Below are 25,878 nucleotides of genomic sequence, written 5' to 3'. Positions count from 1 at the left end.
CAAATAGTTTTAAAAGGTGTTACTAAACACATCGGGTCAGCTAATAAAATATACAAAATATTTTATAGAGAGCTGAGTAAATCTTGTTGCTTGAATGAATGTTAGCTTATAAGTTTATCTGTTTATCACAATAAAAAATAAAATATTATTCTGTGCTGTAAATTCTTCACGGCATGCTTATTTCACTAGTAACAATTTTATTAACATTGTCTGTTTTCGTCGCTACTCTAATTTAACAAAGCCACCAAATGTTTATTGATAGATGTAGGGAATAGAAGAATAAATAAGAACACTGAATAGAAAAAAATATTTAAGCTGATTGAATTTAGATAAACTTGAACGTGCAAATGGGAAGGCCAGAGCCTTCGTTAAGTTGAAATGTGAGAGTATGCATAAATTCGTGAATGTCGCCGATGGAGGGCAGTTTGAATAAAGCCTGTATATAGGAAAGCGTTAGTGAAGATGGTTTGAAAAGTGTCTGTGATTCCGTATTTGCAAAGCTCTTGAATAACAGTGAAAAAAGAGGCCAATCGAGAAAAGATATTTTGGAAAGACAGACGCCTTAAAGAATTGATCTGTGTAGTTAAAAATTGAAAATGTATTTCGCGAAAGACGTCATGTCAGTACAATAGATACATACATCATCTCAACATGTCATTAACTAAAATAAAAGACCATCATTAAACCTTAAACAACCCTTCAACCTTTTGAAGCTTTCGATAACTATTTCAAAACTTAGAAGGAGATCTATTCATATGGCGATATTTTTCCCGCACGATTATGTTCATTCATGCTACGATACCGAAATATATAAAAAAAAGTTGCTTGAAAGATGAATGATGCAGAAAAATAAAACGGGAAACGCCAGATATGTTTCGCGCAGAACACCATGTGCAGTAGTTTTTTTTTAACTTTTTAGAGAAAAGACTGAATGATCATTTGTGAACGGCACGAACAATTTGTGAATAACAAATTACTGAATGATTAAAATGGTAAGAATTCCATTACTGGACAGAGTTTTTATCGGTTGCTAGGTTGAATCAATCAATTTTTAGCGATGGAAATTGAAAGTGGTGTAAGTCAGCTAGCGATTTTTAGAAATATTTGCTTTAAGCTCACATCATCTTCATCTTGAGATTTTCACCAAAATCGGCTTATTTTGAATCAAGCGGGCAGCATTTTTTTTTTCAGAATAAGCCGACACAGTCGATTTTGTATCTGTCATATAAATAAAGTTGATGGAAATGACTAGCAAAATACGATACTCTAAAAGTTCTTCAGCTCCTATGCAGCTAATAGTTGAATTAATCCTAGAATCGCCGGTTTCATCTCCTAAAGGCATGATTTTAAGAGGGCCATAAAACGTAAGCTCACTTTGCCGAAAATTGGCGGAAAACTACAAGAGAGTCTCTCAAGCATCTAAACTGCATCCAACAACAGCAGCAGATAGGGGTTAGGGGTGCAAAGACCAAATTTTTTGATCATGTCTCTTTGTTTTGGCGCCTTCTCTATCAGCAAGAAGACACCTGCCACGAGCGGGTTCTAATTAGAGTCGATTAAAAACAAGACACCTGGGGTCCGAGATGGATTAGTCCAATTTTGGCAGTTGCGCTGTGTGGATGCTAGTCGGGCATCAGTGGAGAGGAGGGGTCTGAAAGTGATAGCGAATCCTTTGGATTAAGGATTTATTTTCTAAAAGTGTTTAAGAAGGGATAATCTGATTCAATCAGGTCTTGAAAAAGACAGTGTATTTTAATGAGTGAATGTGAAAATTCATGCGCATCAGAAAAGCTTCACAAGTGATTGGGTTTGAAGCAACAAGTGCCTTCAAAATGGTAATTAAAATGTTGTAAATGTTATAAATAAATGTTTCAAATTAAATGAAAAATAAAACAATTGCAGATATAGTGAATTGAGCAATCTTTTAATCTGCGATAGTCAGTGCACCAGTTGTGTCTCAGAAAAAGAAGATTTATGTGTACAGATCTGCGTTGCTGTTTTTATTTTCTATCGGTGTGGTTGGACTTAGTAAGGTCGCCAAAAATTAAAATCTAAACGACACTTACCTCGGTACAAAATTCGGACAGCCGAGAAGAACAGCAAGGTTTAAGTGCGCTAATGCTGCTGCAACAAGTGTTTGATGAGAATTTTGGATATTTTATTCGAGGCGAAAAAGCACAATGGAACGATGCAACAATTAATCGGCGACACAGCTAACGAGAACGTTCGAACGATGGCTACCCCCCAAAAATAGGGGGCGGAATCGGACACAACGGTGTGCCCAAAGCAGGTTCTGTTCCGGTGTTGGGAAACTCCGTTCAGCTGCTGGAATACTGATTGAGTAACTGTGAATTTTAATCAAAGTTAATTTTTTGGTCTGTGCATTTGGGGAGGTCGTTCACTGTAAAAGGTCGTAGGGTGAAGAACCAGTTGTGGCACGTGGTTTAGTTTATGATCTTTAGGCTTTCAGACCCTTTGGAATGCAGTGGTCGAACTGACTGACTGTAAGGATATCCGATTATTTTTGTTGAGTTCCATCAAAGTGTTCCGCTCAATTCATAATACCATCGTTGTAAACAGAAATAAGATCAATTTTGAATCGACTATTTGTCTTGTGAGTCAGTTCACTAAATGAAGTTTATTATTTGTGTAAGATAAACGAACATTTCCCTCAAACGATCGAATGTGAGCATAATCGACACAATAACACAGAACCGTGCGAAGGATTCAAATTTCTGGGGGGTTCCAAGTTTGGCTTAGCAAAAAAATCTTATCACCAAAATAAACGGTGGTGAAGATTAAAAAAATTACTCCTCCCAAAAATTGAACAACTCCTACGTGCTAAGGTTGATATACTTATCAAAATAAGGCTTGTGATATAGCTCAGTTGGCAAGTCTGTTGCCTCCTGAGCCGATGTCCACGAGTTCGAGCCCAAGAGTAAACATCGAACACAGTTGTACCGGATGGTTTTTCAATAACGATCCGCCAACTGCAACGTTGATAAAGTCGCGAATGCCATAAAAATGGTAAAACGACTATAATCGAAACAAAAAAAAAAAAAAACTTATCAAAATAAGAATCTGTTAAAATAATTAGTGAAATTGAATAACTCTAAGGCAACCTCAAATGGTTTTAAGATGAAAACTTTGGGAAAAATGGTAGGGGAGAGGGGGGTAACGTAGGCCATGGGGAAACGTGGGCCACTCTGAATATCTCAGATGTGTGTTGAGATAAAAATCTCAATCCAACTGACATCGTCGTCGCTTTGCGTAAGCATATTTTTCTATATGTTGTTGATTTAAATACGCATCATATGCTTCTTTTATTTACCAAGCTTGAAAAAATTTAAAAAAACTACTTACATAGTAATACAAGAACCCGCTAATTTCATCGATGCCAAAACCTATAGTTCATAACATACATAAGCTCATACGCTTATGTTCTTAGATTGGTCATATTCTTTCCCGTGAAAAAGGAATATTAGATGAAACATCAATGAGTCACACAAACGCAACCAATTCGTAAATCATCGCTTGTATTTTTATATTTTTATACACATTTAGAGCTTAAAGTACGTTTTTTTATGCTAAATGAAGAGTCATGGAAAATATTTGGTCCATCCTATATCATACAGATCATATAGAACTCTCTTTTTAATTTCATCATCTGAAATTACTTTAAAATTACGAAATGAATTATCAAATTACTGTTTGTGGTCAACTTATAAACTTTGCATGATATTTGGTCAATTTGGATATAGTGGCCAACGATTCCCCACCATGTTTCAAAAGCCAAAAAATATTCATTTTTTTTAAACAATCAGAACTTGGGGAATATTACTTATCTAAAAAATAACCTTGTGATACGTAAGAAATGTGAAAAACCATACCATTTTTTTTCATTTAATCTTTTTTAATAAAGAAATCATGGAGCACAGCAAAAAGTGGCCCATGAATCCCCACTCTCCCATACATATTACCACTACAAAAAATCATAATTATTTCTGGCAAAGCTGTTCAAAAATCATGTTAATTTGAATCATGAGTGGCCAAAACAAGGTCCGCGGGCCACATTTGGCCTGCGACTGTTTTTTTTGTGGCCGCGAAGCTCTTTAAAGGATTTTTGATTCCAAGAATTTAGTAGATTTAATGGTAGGGGGAATTTCCTAAATGCGGTAATATGCGCATATAGCATGGCATGAAAAAAACTATCGATATTACGAAGACGAAATAAATTAAAAATTTAAACAAGGTTTTTAACAGTTTTGTTGAAATGTATTTAACTTTCATAATCATGCGTACAGAATCTTAGCTTAGCTTGATTGACTACTCACATCCACCTTAAATCATTAAACCTGAAATGCAACATGAAAAATATTCTAAATCAATAGTTCCTTTTAAGCTTCGTCAAGCTTTAAATTAAGGGGGGGGGGGGGGGTGGTAGGGTCTAACGGGTAAAAAAAACACACCATTTTCACGATTTTTTTCTAGAGCTATCGTTCAAACAAATGTATTCAAATTTTTTGCATTATACAAAGCATTGTTAAAAGAACATTTAATAATTTTTTCGTAGAAAAGTATTGAAAAATGAGCCGGTGACGGAGCACTTTCGAGGATGCCTTTTAGAAAACAGGATTTGCGGTGGGCACTGTATCTCAGCACAGAATCATCTGAAGTCAAAAAATCAGAGCAAAGTATTTTTAAAAGATGTTTTTCTGGACCCCAACGTTTTTATTTAACTTGAAAAAAAATTTATGAAATTTTTGTGTCTGTTTGAAGTAAAAACTACGATTTTTCACGAAAAAATCCGCCATTTTTTGTCTTTAAAATCTCTCCAAAGTAAAAAAAAAAGAAAAACGTTTGGGTCTGGTTTTATGTAGAAAATATGTTCCAAATTTGAAAAGAATCGGATAAGTAGTTTTCAAATGACGATGTCCACGGACTTTAAAAATGTGCTTTCGAGAAAAACGCGTTTGAAGTTTCTGCTCTTGCTTTCTTGCAGTATTAGATAGGAGGAGTTAAAGGCCTATAATTTCTACAGTTTTGATTCAATTGACTTGAAAATTTGACACAACATTCTTGAAATGTTCTACAATACGAAAATAAAAATATAAAAAAATCGATTTTTTGAAAGTGTTAGACCCTACCCCCCCCCCCCCCCCCCCCCCTTAATTTTTTAACCGATAAAAAAAAACGCATTTCAAATTCAATGATCGCAAGCGTGGCTCAGTAGAACGAATTCCACGTCGCCAATGCACAGTGGTGCAGAACAACAATCTAGCTGTACGAAATTATTAGCGCCCATGGATGAAGATATAGACATTTGATGTCTTCAGCAACATTGTCCAGTTTTACATGGAGCATATTCAAATATCAAAATTTTTGTCAAGGGATCCACCAATAGCGAGATAAAAATGCTAACTTTCTTGTTTTTCAAATTATGGCTTTGATGTCTTCGACAAAGTTATTTATCTGATCAAAATACATAAGTTTGTTGAATATGTCAAAGTCCTATTACATCACCCTCAGGAGTTACAGTCAAAGTAAAAAAAATCTCTTGAAAAAACAGTTTTTTGAACCTGACACGTTGTAGATTGGATAAAATGATTTGCTGTCTTTGAAACAAAGTTGTAACAAGCCACGATCTACAATTGTCTCATACATTATGATGGGTTTAGAAGTTCCTGAAGCTCTATAGAAAACATTTAGTGTTTTTTATTGGCAATTTTGGAAGGCTCGTCCATCGAAAAGTGCACATTTTCGCAACACCCCCTTTTATGTGATTATTTTTGATGATAAGTGGAACCATTTCCGTTTGAAATTATCGGGTAAATCGGTGGAACTAGTAGAGATTTGAATGATTGAAAATACACATTTTATGTAAAAATTACCTATTTTACTTATAGAAAAAAGGTTAAAATATTTAATTTAATAATAAAGTGTTGCAGTTTCCTTTTAAATATTTTGTTTGATTAAAAGACATTTTAATTCGATTTTTCAAATCATTTAAACCCAAGAAAATGAATGGAATTTATCTGTCAAATTAGGTAGAGCACTAAATTAGTATTTGATATGATATAAATGAATAATAGAATTTTGCCATTAAAATATAACTACTTCAGCTGGTTCCAAGTTACTGTATCCACGTAACCAATCTTACAAGCAATTTGCTTTTGTCTTTTCGTTGAGTCATAAGTTTTAATCGATTTTAAATGCCTTTTATTAAAACAAAATATATAAAAGAAAACTGCAACATTTTATTAATCAAATAAATGTTTTATCGTTTTTTTCTATAAGTAATTTTTACATAAAATGTGTATTTTCAATCATTCAAATCTTCACTAGTTCCACCGATTTCCGCGCTAATTTCAAACGGAAATGGTTCCACTTATCATCAAAAATAATCACATAAAAGGGGGTGTTGCGAAAATGTGCACTTTACGATGGACGAGCCTTCCAAAACTGCCAATAAAAAAACACTAAATGCTTTCTATAGAGCTTCAGTAACTTCTAAACCCATCATAATGTATGAGACAATTGTAGATCGTGGCTTGTTACAACTTTGTTTCAAAGACAGCAAACCATTTTATCCAATCTACAACGTGTCAGGTTCAAAAAACTGTTTTTTCAAGAGATTTTTTTTACTTTGACTTTAACTCCTGAGGGTGATGTAATAGGACTTTGACATATTCAACAAACTTATGTATTTTGATCAGATAAATAACTTTGTCGAAGACATCAAAGCCCTAATATGAAAAACAAGAAAGTTAGCATTTTTATCTCGCTATCGGTGGACCCCTCGGCAAAAATTTTGGTACTTGAATATGCTCCATGTAAAACTGAACAATGTTGCTGAAGACAGCAAATGTCTATCTCTTCATCCCTGGGCGCTAATAATTTCGTACAGCTAGATTGATGTTCTGCACCACTGTGCACTAGACCGCTGCAGGCCCGAAATCGGTCAGAAATTAGTCCAAAGTCAGTCCGTTTAACATGTGAAGATTTATAATGTTGAATTCTTCATAAACTAGTTTAATAACTTTACTTTACACTATGGTGGAATTATTTAGAGAAAAAGCACCATTATTACAGTAAAAAAAACATAACTTATATAATTTTCATTCGATTTCGGTAAAAAACCTCTTGAATCATTTGTTTTCACTGATTCATAGAATCCACAGGAAATGATTTTTTTTCAAATGTTAAAATCAGGTCCAAAACCATAACTAAAGTTAATTTTTTCGAAAAAATAGGCTTCGGGAAAAGGCTATAAATCAGTTATTGAGTACTCGAAAAAAAAAAAATTCACTAAGTGCCTGAGAACGCTGAAGTTAGATGCTATATGTTACACATATGGAAATATTTTTTTGAAAATTTCTTAAGATCATGGCCACTAAAAATGTAAAAAATTGGTGTAAAAATCGTAATTTTTAATAAATTAACCGACAAAGCTGTTCCCGTTACAGTAGAAAATTCTTGTAAAGTGAAATGGAAATTTGACGTTATTGACATTTTAGCATCTTTAGATTTCTAAAACACGAAACACAGATTTTTTGACGACTTTTCAAAGGTAGCTGTTTCTATTTTTGCTTTTTATCAATCTGCCTTTTCTGAGACTATTCTAGCACCTAGATTTGGCTTTGCACTGGAGCGCAGCGTTCTCAGGCATTAAGTGAAATTCTTTCCTAGTACTTAATAACTGATTTATAGCCTTTTTACGAAGCCTGTTTTTCGAATTTTTTTCTTTGACTTAGAATAACTTTGAGAAAAATAATTGTAGCTAAATTTTGTCTGAAAATCGTATTTGAGTCACATTACGAGCTATCCAAAACTATAAACTTTGTAGAAAATCTGTTTTAGGTTTTGTAGAAGAGAGTTTTAGAGGAAAGTGTTTGCCGTCATTTGACCGCTCGCGGTATGCAAAGGTATACCACATGCGTAACTTAATCTTATTTTTCAACTTGGTTGTGAATTTCGGGATCGTTTCACCACATCTATCACCGTGTATCTCCAATAATCTCAAAAAGTTTGTATCTTACTTTTTACATAGTGCTGTAGTTTTTTTCTATCTGCGTTACCCGATTTAAAACGCCTTTGTGTATGCCACGCAGTAGCTTGTATTCAAGAATTCAGATAGGAATATTGCATGCAAGTTCAGGATTCCAGTGCTGCTGACAGTTTTGACTGTTGATCTACTAAGAATGAGTTTTTTTTTTACAGATTGCTTTAACTTTTTTCTGGTACCATCTAGCTGAAAGTAACCTTAGTAAAAATTGAAGTTTGAGAATGCAGTAGCCCATTGAAAAAGTTATTTTTTGCATAAAACCCAAAATCGCTTCCCTAGCGATTTTAATCTGAAAAAAAAAACTTTCCCCATACTAATTTCCATACAAATTTAAAACCCGTTGCGCTAATTCAGGGATGAACCATATCATCTGATATTTAACACAGATGATTGGAGAGCAAAAAGGAATCGGAAAAACACATGGGAGCAAAAAGTCAGTTTTTGCAGCGGTCTACTGTGCACTGGCTTGGGACAGGTTTGACTCATCTCACTCCCTTCCAACTGTTCGAAACAAATAGAGAATCCTGAAAAGATACCTTAGTAGGCTTGCCAGACACTTTCGAAAAAAAGCGGGACATCTCACGACAAAAAAGCGGGACACAGCCAAAAAAAGCGGGACATTTAAGAAACTCTTAAAAAAAGCTTAATTATATTGAAAAAGGTATACGTATACCATCAGCAAAAGTTATTCATGGAAAGTACATTTTCTCATTTTTTAACGCAGATTGATTTTCCTCAGTTTTTCTTACACAACTACTATTTACACGGTTTTTTCCCCATAAACGAGGTTATTTTCCACGTTATTCGAGAGACATATTTCAAGTCCTACATGTCCTACGGCGACTTTGATATCGCGTAAAAAAACCTGTGTGCAATAACATATAAATTTCAAATTTGTTTAAAAATTTGAAAACTCATGAAAAATTTCCAACATTATATACTTTGGACAATTGAGTCGAGAAAGGTTTTGTATGATAAAAGGCAATTTAACCAAAGTTCTGTCGGAAAATTAAGATTTCTAATCATTTGGAAGCAATTTAAACAATACTTTCTTCATACCAAATGTATTTGCATTTGTTGAACGTGCTCCGAAAAAGTTTAACTGAATCAGAATCTTACGGTTACTTTAGGGTTTTTCAGTATTGTCATGTAAACTCTGAAAAATTTATGCTTATTTGGAAAATCAATACGTATTTGATATTTTTTTTTGTGTTGTGTTGCTTATTTTGAGAAAAAAGACGTATTAGAAAAACTTTTGTGGTTAACCAATGAATTGAAATTGAGGATAAAGTTTGATTTTTTCCAGTGTAAGTCTTTGTAAAAGTTTTCCATGAAAAAAGCGGGACATTTTGAGGAAAAAGCGGGACAGCGGGACAATCAACAAAAAAGCGGGACATGTCCCGCTTTTGCGGGACGGATGGCAACCCTACCTTAGCAGCCTACTCAAGATTCCAAATTTGCCGAGATACTCCGGCTGGCTTGAACCCACAATCCATTGTATATCAGTTTTTCGCTCGTTTGATGCCCTGTCCTACCCCCTCTTATCCCCACTAATAGAGTTAAGCTATTTATAATCAAAAAATATTAACACATTTTCAATCATGTTTTACATCTTACCTTATCAGCATCCACAAATCTCTTTTATACTTACCTCAGCATATCTTTAATGAAAGGATACTTACCTATCATCATACCACAAAAGATTTCAGTTTTTTTAGCGGCCCATGCATTGATGTGCGTCAAACTGCAACTTTCTGATGCCAAGGACCAAGAATCCATCCAACATAATACACTCAAATGCTACTTTCAAGTGCATTTGCAATCTACATCATAAAAAAAATTACAAAGCAGGCATAGAAAAAAGTTTCAACAAGCAGCTATTTCCAAATTAAACTAGGATATTTCTGTCGGACCAACTTCAACCCACGAGAACAACATTGATCTTCAAAATCTTCCTCCAGGAATCATTTAATTAAATTTGAGCACACATTCCCGAGACCCCCTCGATCTCTACTTTAACACTTTGGCCAGGGCGTCATTTATTGTCTCAGCCTTCATTGCAGCATAACCCATATTCCATGCCCTCAACACCTTTCAAAAATTCACTTAACTTTGTTCTCTATTATGACAGACGTTCTCTCTGTACGAATGATAATCAAAATACACCGGACATAATTACCGCACTTAACAATTGACTAATTTGCAAAAATTATTAATTTTCTTCAGTGGATCTTTGAGTTATATCAAAACTTGTCACTGTCATCACGAAAAATAAATTTGTATTTGCAGTTCAATACACACTCAACTACCCGAGGACTACAAACACATCTTAAAACAATCGCATCAAATGCGCACCAGATCCCGTGATTAGCTAGTGATATTTTCTAATTTTTCCTACTATTTTCCACCTGAATAAGATTTTTTCCTAGAAACTTTCGAAAAGCGAAAAAAACGCGTTCGTTCCGAAACGATCAACGCCTACTCCGGAATAACAACGAGTAAGTTCGATGCAAAAAATAAAATTACGTTACAAAACTAGACATCAGGTTGAAGACTAAAATATTTATGATTTCACAGAGCTGCAAGCAAATTTTTTGTTCCAGTATCTCAATAATTATTTTTTAATGTAACTAAAAGATTTTTTTTAAATTGTCACTGATTTTGTATGGGTAAAACAAGAATAATTTTAGATGGTAATGCTTGATAATCTTTAAAATGTATTGTCTCAAAAATTCGGATAAACAGAAAATACATTTGAAAAAAATCTGTATTCAAAGGCGATATCTGTGATTTAGTGATGGATTTTTTTCTAAGAAATTGTGTAAGAATTATTTTAGATTAGAGAATTTTTATTTTAAGTTCTCATTTGTTCATCTCTATTTTATTTGATGCATAAAAAACAATTGTGCCATTTGCCATGGATAAACTTTTAATCTTTTCGGTTATCACGAACATTGCCTGGATTTAGTTATTAGAATCTTTTTTTAACTTTTAGACCCGTGAATGCTGCATAGCTTTGAACAGGACTCAAATTCAGATATCGAGAAGTAATACTATTCTCACGTTATTTTACCGGCTTTACAGTATTTGTATTCAATAACGCAATTTAGTTTTCAACACTAAAGCAAATTAATGGTAAATAGAAAATTTTGTTTACCAATATTTAAGATATATGATTTGATATTAAACTTATTAATCAGTTTAAATAAGTGTCCAGGAAACTTTACATAGCATCAAGTGTTTACTGGAGGTTTGAAGCAATATGAGACCCTTGGAACCAAATGGGTATACGTTAAGGTAGCCAGATTGCCCGGATATTTATTGAAAAAAATCGTCAAAAGTCCGATCCGGCCCGGTTGCCAGAAATTATTCACTTCATTTGCCAAAACAAATTAAATAAAATCAAACTGTGTTTTGAAACTATTCAATGAATAACTATTTATAAGTACTAGGAATGTGCTATTTACGAATGCTAGCTCAGTGGCACGAGACTCTTTGGCTTCGTCTCAGAGTCGGCGAACCACAGGGTAATTGGAGGGGTTACGCGTTCAACGGTACAGCAAAGGCTCGTTTGTTTTGTCTCATAAAAATTATAAAACTGTATTGTAAGAAAATGAATTATTTATTGAAAGAAAATGAAATCTACTGAAGGAAAATAAAACCGGTCTATTTCAATTTTAAAGTGTGTATTTTTGTAATGTGTAGTGTGGGTGGATGGGGCTTGTGCACTTATCTTTCTGCTTCTGCTGCTGCTGTCGGCCGGCGAGCGCTCGCTGCTGCTTCTCCGCTGCTGTTTGCTGGATGCTGAACTGGGTGGTAGCTACGATGTTGGCGATCAGCGATGACGCGTTGGTCCAACCGCCGAACAAAATGGTGGCTTGAAGAGTCAGTCTTCGGGAAAACTCTACTGACTCCAACGTGGAGTGGGGGGGGATCTCACAGGCGCTTCCTTCCTTGACGTAATCGACCTACCCAGGCTGACCTGATTGGTAGGAACGAGAAGGGCCTTCCTTGGGATTTAGGATCGGGTCTTCCCCGACCCGAAGGATAATCCTCCTTAGCAACTTATGGCCCGCAGACCAGAGGATCTCGACGCTCTTTTACGGGTTAGACGTAGTGGGCTACTAGGCCCACTAGGCCGAAGAGTGTGATCGGGGCTACTCAAACGGCTTGCCGCTCGAGTGGCGAGAAAGGGTTTTTTATTAAACGGAAAAAGGTCCTATGAAAGGAAATTCAACAAGGTAAGTGTTGGCCACTGGTATGTGGAGCAGGTTCAACTCTACCTGAATAAGGCTGGTGCCCTGCAAGTAGTCCAAGATGGCCACCGTGACACTTTTCACCACTTTCTTACTCCACTTTATCGGTTTGATCACACTCACGCCTGTTTTACTAATGACCGTTGCCGGTCAAATTGAAATAAATTTACCTCTTTTGTGCTTTGGCAAAATCGCGCCAGTATCAAAGCATTAACGCCGCAACCATTTTCCTCGACCAACGATGTTGCATGCAATCTCCTTCCATTTGCAAAAGAAAGAATTTTCCCATTGCATTCAACCCACTTTGTGCCATGTTGTCGAGTGTGTTAACAAATTATGTTCTTATTCTAATTTAAATCTAACAATATTGTATTTAACCCTAACAAGAAATAAAACAAATGAACATTCACTCAACTTTACAATGTACCAATTTAAAAACAACAAGAATTTTGTAACAAACGGTTACAGTTTTTGAAATTTAAAAAAAATGTTTTTTCAAGTTTTTTTTTTTATTTTTGTTAAGAAATTCCTGGGTTTTAAGACAATTTATCTGGATATTATCCGGGTTTTAGGTCGACGATTTTGAAATCAAATGCCCGAATTTTGCCAGTTTCTTAGATAAAATATCTCGGATTTGTCCCGCTCGAGTACGTGTTATAAGCGAATAAAAGCAAATTTCGAGAAAACACGCTTTTAATTAGTCATGTTTACCAATTTTCCAAATATTTAAAAAAATGCTCTTTTCTTTCGAATAAAATAGTATGCAAATAAAATTCTAAATATCTGAAAAATCATGAAATATAGTTCGAAATATAAGAATCGATTGACATTATTAAATCAAAATCGACCATTTTCACACTTATGATACGCTTTTGGCTCTGAGGGCCTCATATAAATTTAAATGAATTTTTAGTTAAGCCTTACAACAACATCAAGTCAAAAGCTAATAGCTTTTCAACTATCCAAATTTTCATTTTTTCAATAGATTTTCTGAAAAGCTCGAAAATTTTGCAAAAGGGAGCGGTGAGTGAAAAAAGTTTGAAAACCACTGATTTAAATGATATTTCAACATGGGTGCACGGAATATTTTTTATATATTGGTTATCCACCATGGGTGCACGAATTCACCGCAGTTTCTGCCCAAGTATGTATTCACATTCATTCTTAGATTATTCGGTTCGACAAATTTCCAATGCAAGTTCACTTACAACAGGTATTCCGGAACCCGTGTATATACTTGGCCAGCTAGCAACTGATTGAACATTCTTATTATACAGTCAGTTATAAGATGAAAAGACATCTTACCTGTCGGCAACTTGTGGGGTTCGAAATCAAAAGTTTTCTTCCTGATACCAGGAATCGAACCCAGTACGCCTGGCATACCAAGTTCAGACTCGCGCCAGCCTATCTGATAGACCACATCGGCGCTAAGATATTTCAACATGTTAGCATGGAATGGCTGTAAATTTGCCGTTGTAAATTATATAGAAATAAATTGTTTTCAACTTGCTTCAGAACTCAAAATATTTTTGAGTTAGATATGATAGGTATTTGAAATGCAATATTAGTCAATCAAAAAACTTTTAAGGAAAAACAAATCAACGTGTACATTTGACAATGTTGATTCATTATTTTTATTTTCACTGTTTTCCGTCGCATGACATAACTTGATGCATATAATTCCTAAAATTCACTCGGTCCATGGTAACCGTTTTCCATTTTTTTGGATGTTGATCAGATCTTATCAGATAAATATACGATTGCAAAAACCTAGTTTTTAATAATAAATAATTGAATTTAATATTTCAAGATATAATTGAAATATTTCTTTTCCAGGAATGCAAAAACGTAGCTTAAAATAAAAATCGTTATTTATATCATTATGTCTCAACATGAAAAACATGGTTATGACTTTGGTTTAGTTAAGATTTGTAAAAATTCTTTTTAAAAAATGGCAAAAAGTCCAATATTTGACTAAAACGCGGTGAATCCGATCACGCATAGTGAAAAACCATGTATATAACACAATTTTTCATTTGAATCTGTAAAAGTCTTTATTCTTCACCATGAGCATGTAAAAAAATTGATTTTATATGAATGGCGGTGAATTCGTGCACCAATGGTAAATTGCTCTACTTATAGAAAAAAATATGCTTCAAAACCTACAATATCAGGTATAATTTATAGGCAACGTGTTGAAAAATTTCGGAGCGATGGGTGCTAGAAAATATCTACTAAAACCAAATTGAAGTGAAACCGTGCACCCATGGTCGATATCCATAGCCATCTAACATGATTTTATAATTAAATTGATAATGTGTTTTAATATTTTGATAATTATTTGAAATATTCATTTTATGACATACACGCATTCGTCAACTATGCCAAAATGAGGTGATTCCGTGCACCCATGGTGAAAAAATATTTCCATTTTGTATGTTGGTAATCCACCATGGGTGCACGGATTCACCGCAGTTTCTGCCAAAGAATGGGTTCACATACATTCCTTAGATTATTAGGTTCGACAAATCTCCAATGCAGCGCGCCACCATACCCGGACCCCATGGCTTCGTATGAACTGTTATGTGGTGAATGTATTGCGTGTGTTGATGTAGGTATATTTTGGAAGAACGAATCAATCAGGTGGGCTAGTTTACTTACAGGTATTCCGGCATCCGTGTATATACCTGGCCAGCTGGCAACTGATTGAACATTCCAATTATATAGTCAGTTATATAATGAAACACATCTTACCTGTCGGCCCGCTTATGGGATTCGAACCCAAAAGTTTTTCTTGCCGATACCGGGAATCGAACCCAGTACGCCTGGCGTACCAATACCAGACTCGCGCCAGCCTATCCACTAGACCACATCGGCGCTTACTGAAAAAATATTTCCATTTTATAACAAAAATGTTTTTGAATGAATAACAAAATATTTCGAAAAGAAAAAAGTTAAAAATATTATGATATAAAAAATTTCCCCCTTTACCAGTCATTTTGACTGGTCACGGTCCGAATAGGTGTATTCAATTTGCCGGTCCTTCTAGTGTTAAGAAGCAAATGTTATGATTTTAATGATTTAACGTTACTCTACAATATTGAACACGACAATTTCAGCAACTCAAAGATACTAAATTTGTTGGATTTTTAGTTATTTCTGAGATATATAATGCCGAATTTTGGTATTTCAGATTTTTTCTGCGGTCCTTAACGTGTTAATTGTATACTCGCTGTTATTTACATTTACACAAAAAAATCAAAATATTTCTTAAGCAGAGTTATATAAGTAATATAAGCGTTTGGTCATATTTACTCAAGAATTTATGTTACTCTTCAGCACTGTAGCTTTCACACAACCTCCTTTTAATACTCACAAGTCTTAATGAAAAATTTCTTGCTTTTCAGGGCAGAACGATTCTCATCATACAGCTGCTACTATGCTTGGCGCGTGGAATTCAATCCTTACCGGATGTGAACGAACTCACAGAGCAGCAACACTTCGAGGGTTACACCTACACCAAGCCATCGATCCCGTTCAGTGATGGGTACACCTACACGAAACCATCTTGTCCGTTGGAAGTTCCGAAAACCGAAACCCTAACGCTTACTTCAACCAGCTCGACAACTGTGATAACAACAGCACCTCCTATTACTAGTAACATTTTTATCAAAAGTTAATTTTATTAAATTTAATATACTATTTAAACAATTTCAGGTTATTTAACAATTACTACAACAGCTATCGAACCAACAACGATTATTTCTACAAGCACAAGCACAAGTTACATAACGCCAACTCCCGTAACGCAATTCGTAACAACTACTCAGACCGCCTTCAGCACTTTAGTTTCAACAAACGTATTAACATCAACAGTTCTGTCTACGGTTGTCATTCCTACGACCTACACTTCGACGCTTGTTCAAACTCCACCGCCAGTCACTCAATACTCGACATCCGTCAAAACGGAAACCTTAACGAGCACTTCAGTAACCGTATCGATGCTTTTCATAACTGAAACATCGATTAAACCCACCACGGTTACTTCATTCGTCACGACCACTTATTGTCAACCGAATACCTATCTGCCTCCACCACCATCGAATCAATACCTTCCGGTTCCACCTGTAACGAATCCTCCAACAACGAGGCCTCCAATCACGTGGCCACCAACTTTCAAACCTTCCACCAATCCACCCACAAAGACAACAACCCGGCAACCAGTTTATCTGCCACCCACAAGTACCTACAATCCACCAAATCCCAGAACCGAGGACACCACCCCCAACAGTTTCCTCCAGAGTTTCGGATTCGCACAGGCTGGTCCGATCAAACGGATGACCTCGGATATCCTGTCCAACAATTTGGTCGATCCTCGAGGGTTCTCACACCAAAACCACGATCCTGTCGACTCGATAAGTTCCGAAGAGCAGGAAGAGGAAGCACCACGACCCAGCCTCGCTTTACCTCCAATAACCGTGCCAAGTAACGTAACGCTTCCACCTCCCCCACCCGCAGCTATCAACGTCATCTATCTGGATCGGAACGGTCAGGCCAGGAATGCTGGAGTGCTTCGGGTGCCACCCCGGGACATCATGAACTGGCTGCTCTGTCGATTTAATTTAGCAAACTTTTCGTGTGAAAACGATGAATAGGTTTAATCTCTGTGATGGGGCTTTCGAGTATTATCGTAAATTAATTTAAAATTTAAACTATTATTTCGAATAAGAACTGATTTCGGAGAAGATGGAAACAATTGTGTTGTTAAATAGTGTCAACAATATCACAGTCCCAATAATTATTTTATTTATTTTATTTTCATAGTATACCGTCTCACGGTATAAACGGTGGCTGGTAAACGGTGGATAATGTGCAACACGAGACCCCATAGTGGTCATATCACCTCTTATTCACAACTCCTATCTCTGCCTCCCCGCGGTGCCGGCTGGGGTGCGAGTAACCTAAGCGGAGATCGGGTACCCAACCCCGGTGGATGCTTTGGTCGCATGCAGACTGAGAAGGTGGCCGCACGCGTCTGTTCCCCAGGTCAGGGGCGGCGTGCAACAACAACCGAGCGTCTGTTCTCCAGGTCAGGGGCGGCTCAAACAGCGTCTGTCTTGCAGCCTGAATTTATGAAATGCGGCTCCCGCCAGCTAAGTCCAAGATGGCAGCCCCATCGCGGGATAGGGACTTTAGGCTAACAATCTTCTGCTCCCGATTCATAACTTGTTACGGAATCCGAAAGAAATGACCGATCTGGAACTTTGGCGACAACTTTTAGCATGAAAACACGGACACGAATTGGAACTTGGAATGTTTTAACCCTTGCCCAACAAGGCAAACTGGAACAACTTGCTAGAGAGGCTAGCCGCCTCAAGCTTGAAATTCTGGGACTGAGCGAAGTCCGTTGGCCTAATACTGGAGAACACAAGACACAATCCGGGCAAGTCCTGCTTTACTCTGGCATACGAGGAGAACATGCTACTCGGGAACGAGGAGTTGGTTTCCTGTTAAGCCCGCAGGCCTACGCGGCCCTCATTAGATGGGAACCGATAAACGAAAGAATAATCGTAGCCAGATTTAGAACACGGGTTAGAAACCTTACAATGGTCCAGTGTTATGCGCCAACTGACGTTGCCGATTTGCAGGAGAAAGAGCAGTTTTACAGTCAACTGAACAGCGTGGTGGAGAGAATTCCGAAGGGTGACATTCAAATCCATTTGGGCGACTTCAACGCAAAGATTGGCTCCGACAATCAAGACCTTGAGCGCATCATGGGGCGCCATGGCCTAGGACAGATGAGCGAAAACGGAGAGCTGTTTGTAGAATTTTGTGGCAATAACAACATGGACGGTGGATCGCTCTTCCCCCATCGACCAGCACATAAGGTCACTTGGGTATCCCGAGATGGCCGAACAGAAAATCAAATTGACCACATCTGCATCAGCCGAAAATGGAGAAGGAGCCTTCTTGATGTCCGCAACAAGCGAAGCGCAGACATTGCATCTGACCATCACCTCGTCCTCGGCGAGATACGACTGAGAGTTGCGCGTGTCCAACGGCGCGAGGAGAAAGTCGGGTGTCGATACGACGTCCGCCGGTTGGAGAATCCAGAGGTGAAAAGGGCATACGTTGAACAGCTAGAATCCCGAGCCTCGGAGCTGCCGACAGACGGAACAGTCGAAGAACAGTGGTGTGGAATCAAGAATGCCTTTATCACGACGAGCCATGGTACTCTCGGTAAAGTTTGTGGAAGAAGAAGTGAATGGATGTCGGATGAAACTTGGAGGATGGTCGATGATCGGAGAAAGGCGAAAGTCGGAATTGAGCAGGCATGTACCGGGTCAGCCAAAGCAGCCGCCCGCTTACGATATGCGGAGCTGGAAAAGGCAGTTAAACGAGCTTGTAGACGAGACAAGAGAGCCTGGACAAACTCCCTAGCCGAAGAGGGGGAAAGAGCCGCTGCCAATGGAGATATCCGATTACTTTATGACATTTCTCGCCGCCTCAGTGGTGCAAGGACTAATGCAAGAATGCCGCTGAAAGACCGAGCAGGTCAGTTATTGACCGATCGAACAGATCAGCTCAAACGATGGACTGAGCACTTCGAACAACTCTTCCGAGTCACGAATAGCGATGGCCAACAGAACCCGCAGCTTGAAGCGCCAGCAGTAAGTCGCATAAATGGCGTCAACTCGGAAGCGCCCTCGCTGGCTCTAATAGAAGCGGCAATCAAAAACATGAAATCCAACAAAGCACCTGGGATCGATTGCATCCCTGCTGAAAGCCGACCCTGCCCTGTCAGCACAAATGTTGCACCGTCTTTTCGCTGACATTTGGGATACTGCAACATTCCCGGCCGACTGGATGCAGGGTATCCTCGTAAAGGTCCCGCAGAAAGGAGACCTGACAGAGTGCGGTAACTGGCGAGGCATAACGTTGATCTGTACAACCCTCAAAGTACTCTGCAAAGTGATTCTGAACAGGATCCAGGAGAAAATAGACGCTACACTCCGACGGCAACAAGCTGGATTCCGATCTCGACGATCATGTGTGGACCACATCACAACGCTACGAATCATACTGGAACAAATCAACGAATTCCAGGACTCTCTTCTGCTGGTGTTCGTTGATTTCGAAAAAGCATTCGACCGACTTAATCATGAAAACATCTGCACAATACGAGGCATTTTCGTGCAAGGTCTTGCACGATGGTGTCTTGTCCGAACCAATCCCGGTAACTGCTGGAGTGAGACAAGGATGTATCTTATCACCGCTACTTTTCCTCATCGTAATGGATGAGATTCTGACTGGATCGATCGACTGTGCACCGAACCGAGGATTGCCGTGGAATCCTTCAACAATGGAGCAACTGATCGACCTTGACCTGGCTGACGATATTGTTTTGCTCGCACAAACACAACCGGACATGCAGAGCAAACTCGACGACCTCACCGAAAGTTCCAAGGCAGCAGGTCTCAAAGTCAATGTCGGAAAGACCAAGTCGATGGAGATCAACACAGGAAATCCCTCCAGTTTCATGGTAGCTGGGCAACAAGTTGAGAAAGTGGAGTGCTTCCAGTATCTTGGTAGCCAGATAACGCCTGATGGTGGTACCAGTAAAGATATCGAAACCCGGATCAGAAAGGCCCGATTTGCGTTTGCGAGTCTCCGAAACATCTGGCGGTCACGCCAGATCTCTCTACGAACAAAAATCCGAATCTTCAACTCAAACGTCAAATCCGTATTGCTGTACGGGTGCGAAACTTGGTGCACATATGCGGTGACGACGCGAAAACTGCAAGTATTTGTAAACCGCTGCCTGCGGAACATCATCCGCGCTTGGTGGCCTGGCAACTGGATCTCGAATGAGGAACTACATCGCCGGTGTCATCAAAGGGCGCTAGAAATCGAGATTCGGGAACGTAAGTGGAGATGGATTGGGCACACGCTGCGAAAAGATGAAAACGAGATTTGCAGAGAGGCGCTTGACTGGAATCCAGAAGGTCATCGAAGAAGAGGCAGGCCCAGAAACTCGTGGCGGCGAAGCCTAGCCGCTGAAATCCGAACTGTCGACGAGAATCTTGACTGGGACCAGGTGAAGTCGCTGGCTCCGGATCGTCAACATTGGAGGTCTTTTACCACGGCCCTATGCACCGGAGGATCGGCGCGGGATCATTAAGTAAGTAAGTAAAATATCGCAGGAACAACAGAATTATTCAAACAATTATACCAGATGGAAAGATTGTATTAAACTTACCAAAATAGCATATAGCTACAAAAGTGGAGGCGATATATCTACAATGACATGATTCCAACGATTTGATTTCGCCACAAAATGCAAAATAAATGATTTTGAGTAATTTGAGTGGAACGAAAAAATTTCCTCGACCGAGATTTGAACACTCCAGTTCTCCGAGTTCGCAGTCCGGTATCTTACCACGATGCCAACTCATCAGTTGATATGAACCACGCTATAGCTCTATAGGTGAGATTTTCATTTTACGAACCGGTGAAAGGAAGAAAGGGAGAGATCGGATAGAGTTTCAATCAATGGACCGACCATTTATTGTAAATCAGTTCACTCAAGTCGTAAATGTTGGATTAGCATATTCCCAACTTTTTGGAGACATATTTACGAATTGACTAGACTGCTATACGACTCAACTATTTTTGGGCAAAGCTTGTCGTAAATGAATGATAGAAAATCACTCAATACCAACTTGTTTACGATGGTTATTGAAAATGTCTTTATATTTGATTTGGATTATCATTTCTATTACGATTTCATGTTAGCTGGGACTTTTACTACTAACCGGGATGCTGACAAGATCTGGCTGTGAATGTATCATAAGCATTGAACCTCGGAAAAATGTAAATTTTTTGGGTTTGTGTGATTTATCTGAACCTTTTTATATGTTATGTTGAACATTGAGAAGAACAAGCAAATGATTGTATAGCTTTAAATTACCTTAGTTTGTTAAGAACTCATGTAGACTCAGAATGTCGGATGAAATAATAATAATAGTAATAATATAATATTTGTAATAAATCAACATTTATTTTCAAATCAATTTTTTATAGTAATTAAGCAGAGGATATTAGATTTTGGATTTGTTTTGCTAACTTTTGGACCATCGTGAGAGGTAAACGCCTGTTACATGGTGTCCAACATGGTGTTTTTGTAACGATGTATAAAATAAGTATTTGATGAATTAATATTGAAATTAAAATGGTTCATTTCAAACTCTGTTCTAGTTTAGTTAAATATTTTAATAAAAACCCATTCTAAAGACGAGGTCGGAATTTTGTACGTCAAGTTAAGAATTTTAATACAAAATGTTAATTGCAATTGTCAATTGCAAATCGAAATTCAAAATTAGAAATTAATTTGAATTCGTGAACATCATATAGTGTCGTAAAATGATATGCCTCAAGCCTAGGGTAATTTAAGGCTCCATTCCGCCAGAGGCGAGGCAAATTTCTGACTTGCTTACTAACACTTATTCTTAAACACCTTTTAATATAAATATTTTCCCGATTCTACGGTGAAAATTTTACTCGGAAAAAACCTTCAAGGGGGGTTAAACCCCTAAACTAATTAGCCTCCTAAACTCTCATGATAGATAGCGTGGGATCGATTCTTAGCTGTTTGATGAACTTTTTGTCAAATTTTCGATCGCTTCCGTGATTAATTTAGCGATTGCTGGCTAATGCTGCTGAACAAATGGCTACCTTTTTTGGAGCCAACATAAACATGATATTTACTATGGAATAGAACAATTTTAAACAATTTTGTTTTTAAGATATGAGATATGAGATGAAATTTTTGAAGATTAAAATTTTCAGTTTCATTTATTTCAGTTGAATTTAACCTCATACTTCTGAATTTTGGCAATGGTGAGCTAAATCTTGAGAAACGTCATGAATAAAGCTAGCTTATCTAAAGAAAATTTATTACCCTTTACTTCGTTAATTCAAAAGCTTTTCTCTGCAAAATAAAAATATTCAGCTAATTTTTATATGTTCAAATCTTCCACTTTAACAAATCTAATAAAAAAGTATGTGTGTATGTATATATGTGTATGTATATGTAAGTATGTATAGATTTTGATAAATTTTTGATGCCATAAAAGTCATTACACTAGTTTTTCGATTTTATCACGGTTAAAAAAAAAATTCAACGTGAATATGGCGAAGCCGTGAATTTGGCGAAACAAAAAATTTAAGTGGAAATAATAATTTTTATTGTCTTTAATCATTAATATATAATGTTTTGAGAAGTGGAAAGGTTTTGTATCAATAAATTTTGATCGTAAGGTGTAATTATTAAAGTTAACTAAACACAAAGGAGCTGCACTCAATTATCCCAAGGGTAAGCCCTCAATCCTGGTTTAATAGATTGGACCTGAGTCGAGATTTTATTCGTATATTTTCTCGTCTCATGTCCAATCATTATTCCTTAGACGCGGTACCCTATCGTTTTGATATTGCTGGCAGCAATCTATGTGGTTGCGGCCAAGGTTATCATGACATCGAGCATATTGTTTGGTCGTGTGAGGTCCATCTTGTCGCTAGAACGAACTTCATAGATTCCCTTCGGGCCCGAGGAAAACCACCCTATGGTCCAGTTAGAGATGTGCTGGCTGTGATAGACTTGGACTACATGTTCGAAATATACTTTTTCCTAAAAGCTATTGACACATTCCACGCGCTTGTACCGCTCAAAAGTGATTTTTATCCGTTCGCGTATCAAAAAATCTCAAAATTGTCTATAATTTTGATAATTCAAATCACACAAAACCAACGGAAAAAAGAGAAAAAAGTTTTTTTACACATGTGTTAGATAATTTTGAAAATCAGTTTTTTTGTTGAAAAAAGTGGTGTTTTTGACAACTTTTACAAAATCATTAATTTTAATATATGGATGATTTTTTTTCGGCAATATTTTTAGTATGTTCTGAAGCCAAAAAACACGGCTTCATTTTGTAGAAAAAAGAATTTGTTTATATCCAATATAGTTGGTTTGAAAAGCGAACAAAAACAGTCGCAAATGAGTGAATTCACGTCACAAAAAAGAAAAGTTTTTAATTTTACGAGAAAACTCTGACTTTTTTTTAAATAAAAAAATGAGATTTTCTTTAAAAATGATAAGACGATTCTGAAACACAAAAATTTATAGAAATCGGTTGGAATCTACCTGAGTTACAACAGCGCGAATGAGTGAATTCACGTCACAAAATTTGATTTTTCGTTAAATTTTATATGAAAATGTGCTCTGAAAGCTGTTTTGACCCTCCAGATGGTCGGATTATGACAAATCGAGCATAATTTAGTTGATTTTTCAATAAGTTCATTATTTTCAAGAAAAAATACAAAAAGATTGAAAAAAAAAATAAAAAATTTTTTTTTGGTGAATCTTTAAATAAAGACAGTAGTTATTTTAACATATGATCCCTCAATATGTTGTTATTCAAGTGTCAATCAAAATAAGGAAAAAGTTAGGTGCAGATACTAAAAATTTATGATTGTAAAAGTCGGAACAACAAAATATCGTTTTTGAAAGTGTACATAAAATTTGAAGACTCCAAAGAATGGTTCAGTATAACCACAGTATAACTTTATATTTCGTGACGTGAATTCAGTCAACTACCCTGTTCTGTTTGAACTGAGTGAATTCACGTCACAACTTCAAATCAACATAACTTCGTTCGTTATTGTTCAATCGAGAAGTTTTGTACATCAAATTGTGGGTAATTGTTTTCTTTACAACTCATTCGAAGACACCGATATTCTATTTCCACAGAGAGAACAGGAATTCAAAGATGTATGTACTAAAGTCCGAAATGGTTAATTCTAGCATGAATTCACGTCACAAAAGTAATCAATCACAACAAAAACAACTTAAATTTTGTAATGACCAAATTATATTCATTTTGAAGGAAATTCAATTTGCGACCGTTTGCTACAATTTTTTTCATTTACTAGTAAATTGGTTGACTTCTAGAACGATAACAGTGCAGAAAAGTTCGGAAAAGCGATTTCACGTCACGGTGGAATGTGTCTATTGATCTTCGTCTATAACTCTTTTCATTTTCATATTTCCCTATCTATCTTCTTTTTTCTTTAAAAGTGAACTAGATATAAGCACACAATTGTTATCAAACAAAACGAGTTTGGCTCTTTAAAGCCTAAAGGCATGAGCCGTTTCAAATAAAGAATTTACAAAAAAAAAATAAACACAAGGATCGATTTTAGTTATAATTATTCTTCTCTAAAGAAATTTTATGATGTTTCCTTTAAACAAAATCATGTAGAATATAAATAAGTGAGACATTTTATAGGGGAAATGCATCAGATGAATAAAACAACTCTTTGGATGGTTTGAACTTATTGGCCTCAATGGCGACCGATAAAACTTGGCCAAACGATAAGCGATTGGTTTGGTTTTTACCAGAGCCAAAAGAACATTCGAAACAGTGATTTTAATTATCAGAACCTGTTTGAAAGAAATCGATGACCTTCTTATCGAAAATAATAGCTATCGTTTTCTGAAACTTTTAAGGAACTGTGCAACGGTCTCAGGGCTTTTCTTTGTCACATTTAGCGCAAAAACAGGATCTTCTCCATCAAATCGCTTCAGGTTATTTCTCTGCCTTATTCATGGGACATGATTTTTTTTAATGATCAACGTATCGTCGCATTCTTAAAGTTGTCAATAGCTTTTAATTTCGTTTAACCATGAATCTTTTGAAGAGTTAACATTCAAATCCATGTTCTTATACAAACATATAAGCGCCTCAAAGCCAAAAGGATAGAAGTGCAAAAATGATCGATTTTGAGTTAATATTGCAAACGATTCTCTTTGTTTCAAACTATACTAGATGATTTATAGAATTTTATTGACATACTTCTACATTCGTGAAAAAATTTTTATACATTCTTAAAATGTAGAAAAAGTGCCAATGACAACAACTTAATAGCGTGTTTTCTTGAAATTAACTTTTATGCACTTAGATATACCCCTGTGGCTCCAAGGTCCTCATATATTTCTCCAGATGCATGAGGAGTTTAATATCACCTGGAATTATAAGCTCGCTCTGTTGTATCGTCCAATAGCCCCTCGTATAATATGAATAAGCCTTAAGTATTCATCTCAGTGTATTTTGCAATGATGAGCAGTCGAATAAAATACGTTAGATAGTCTGGATCGTCTTAAATACATTCGTTATACTTGACTAAGTCCTATGTTTTATTTGAACCAGAACACGCTCTATCTAGTCATATGGCTAGACTTTGAAGGTTGTTGATAAAACATACATGTAATTTTACACAATTGAAAAAAGCTCTCGTTTTAAACTTTTTTTTACTAAATATTCATTCACCAAACATCACAATCTTAATTCACCAGCAAAGCTCCAAACATTCGAAAAGCTTAGAATGACCTCACACAATTTTACAACAGCAGCGCTAATATATTCCGCTCCACCTAATAAGTTATGGTGGCAGTACGTCTGATCACCCGTCTACACATTCAGAACTTGGTCAGAACGTTTA

General features: G+C 36.7%; 1 protein-coding gene across 1 annotated transcript; it reads left to right on the top strand.

Moving 5' to 3' along the window:
- Window positions 1-1,749: 1,749 nt before the first annotated feature.
- LOC129752674 (salivary glue protein Sgs-3-like) lies at window positions 1,750-16,976 on the top strand. Its single transcript, XM_055748441.1, has 3 exons — window positions 1,750-1,835; window positions 15,729-15,978; window positions 16,039-16,976. The coding sequence occupies exons 1-3, from the start codon at window positions 1,776-1,778 to the stop codon at window positions 16,974-16,976; spliced, it is 1,248 nt and encodes a 415-aa protein (XP_055604416.1). The 5' UTR covers window positions 1,750-1,775.
- Window positions 16,977-25,878: the final 8,902 nt, after the last annotated feature.

Source organism: Uranotaenia lowii, chromosome 3 (assembly GCF_029784155.1).
Source record: "Uranotaenia lowii strain MFRU-FL chromosome 3, ASM2978415v1, whole genome shotgun sequence".
NCBI lineage: Eukaryota > Metazoa > Arthropoda > Insecta > Diptera > Culicidae > Uranotaenia > Uranotaenia lowii.
Note: the sequence above shows the minus strand (reverse complement) of the source record. Positions and strands in the feature narration are given on the sequence as shown.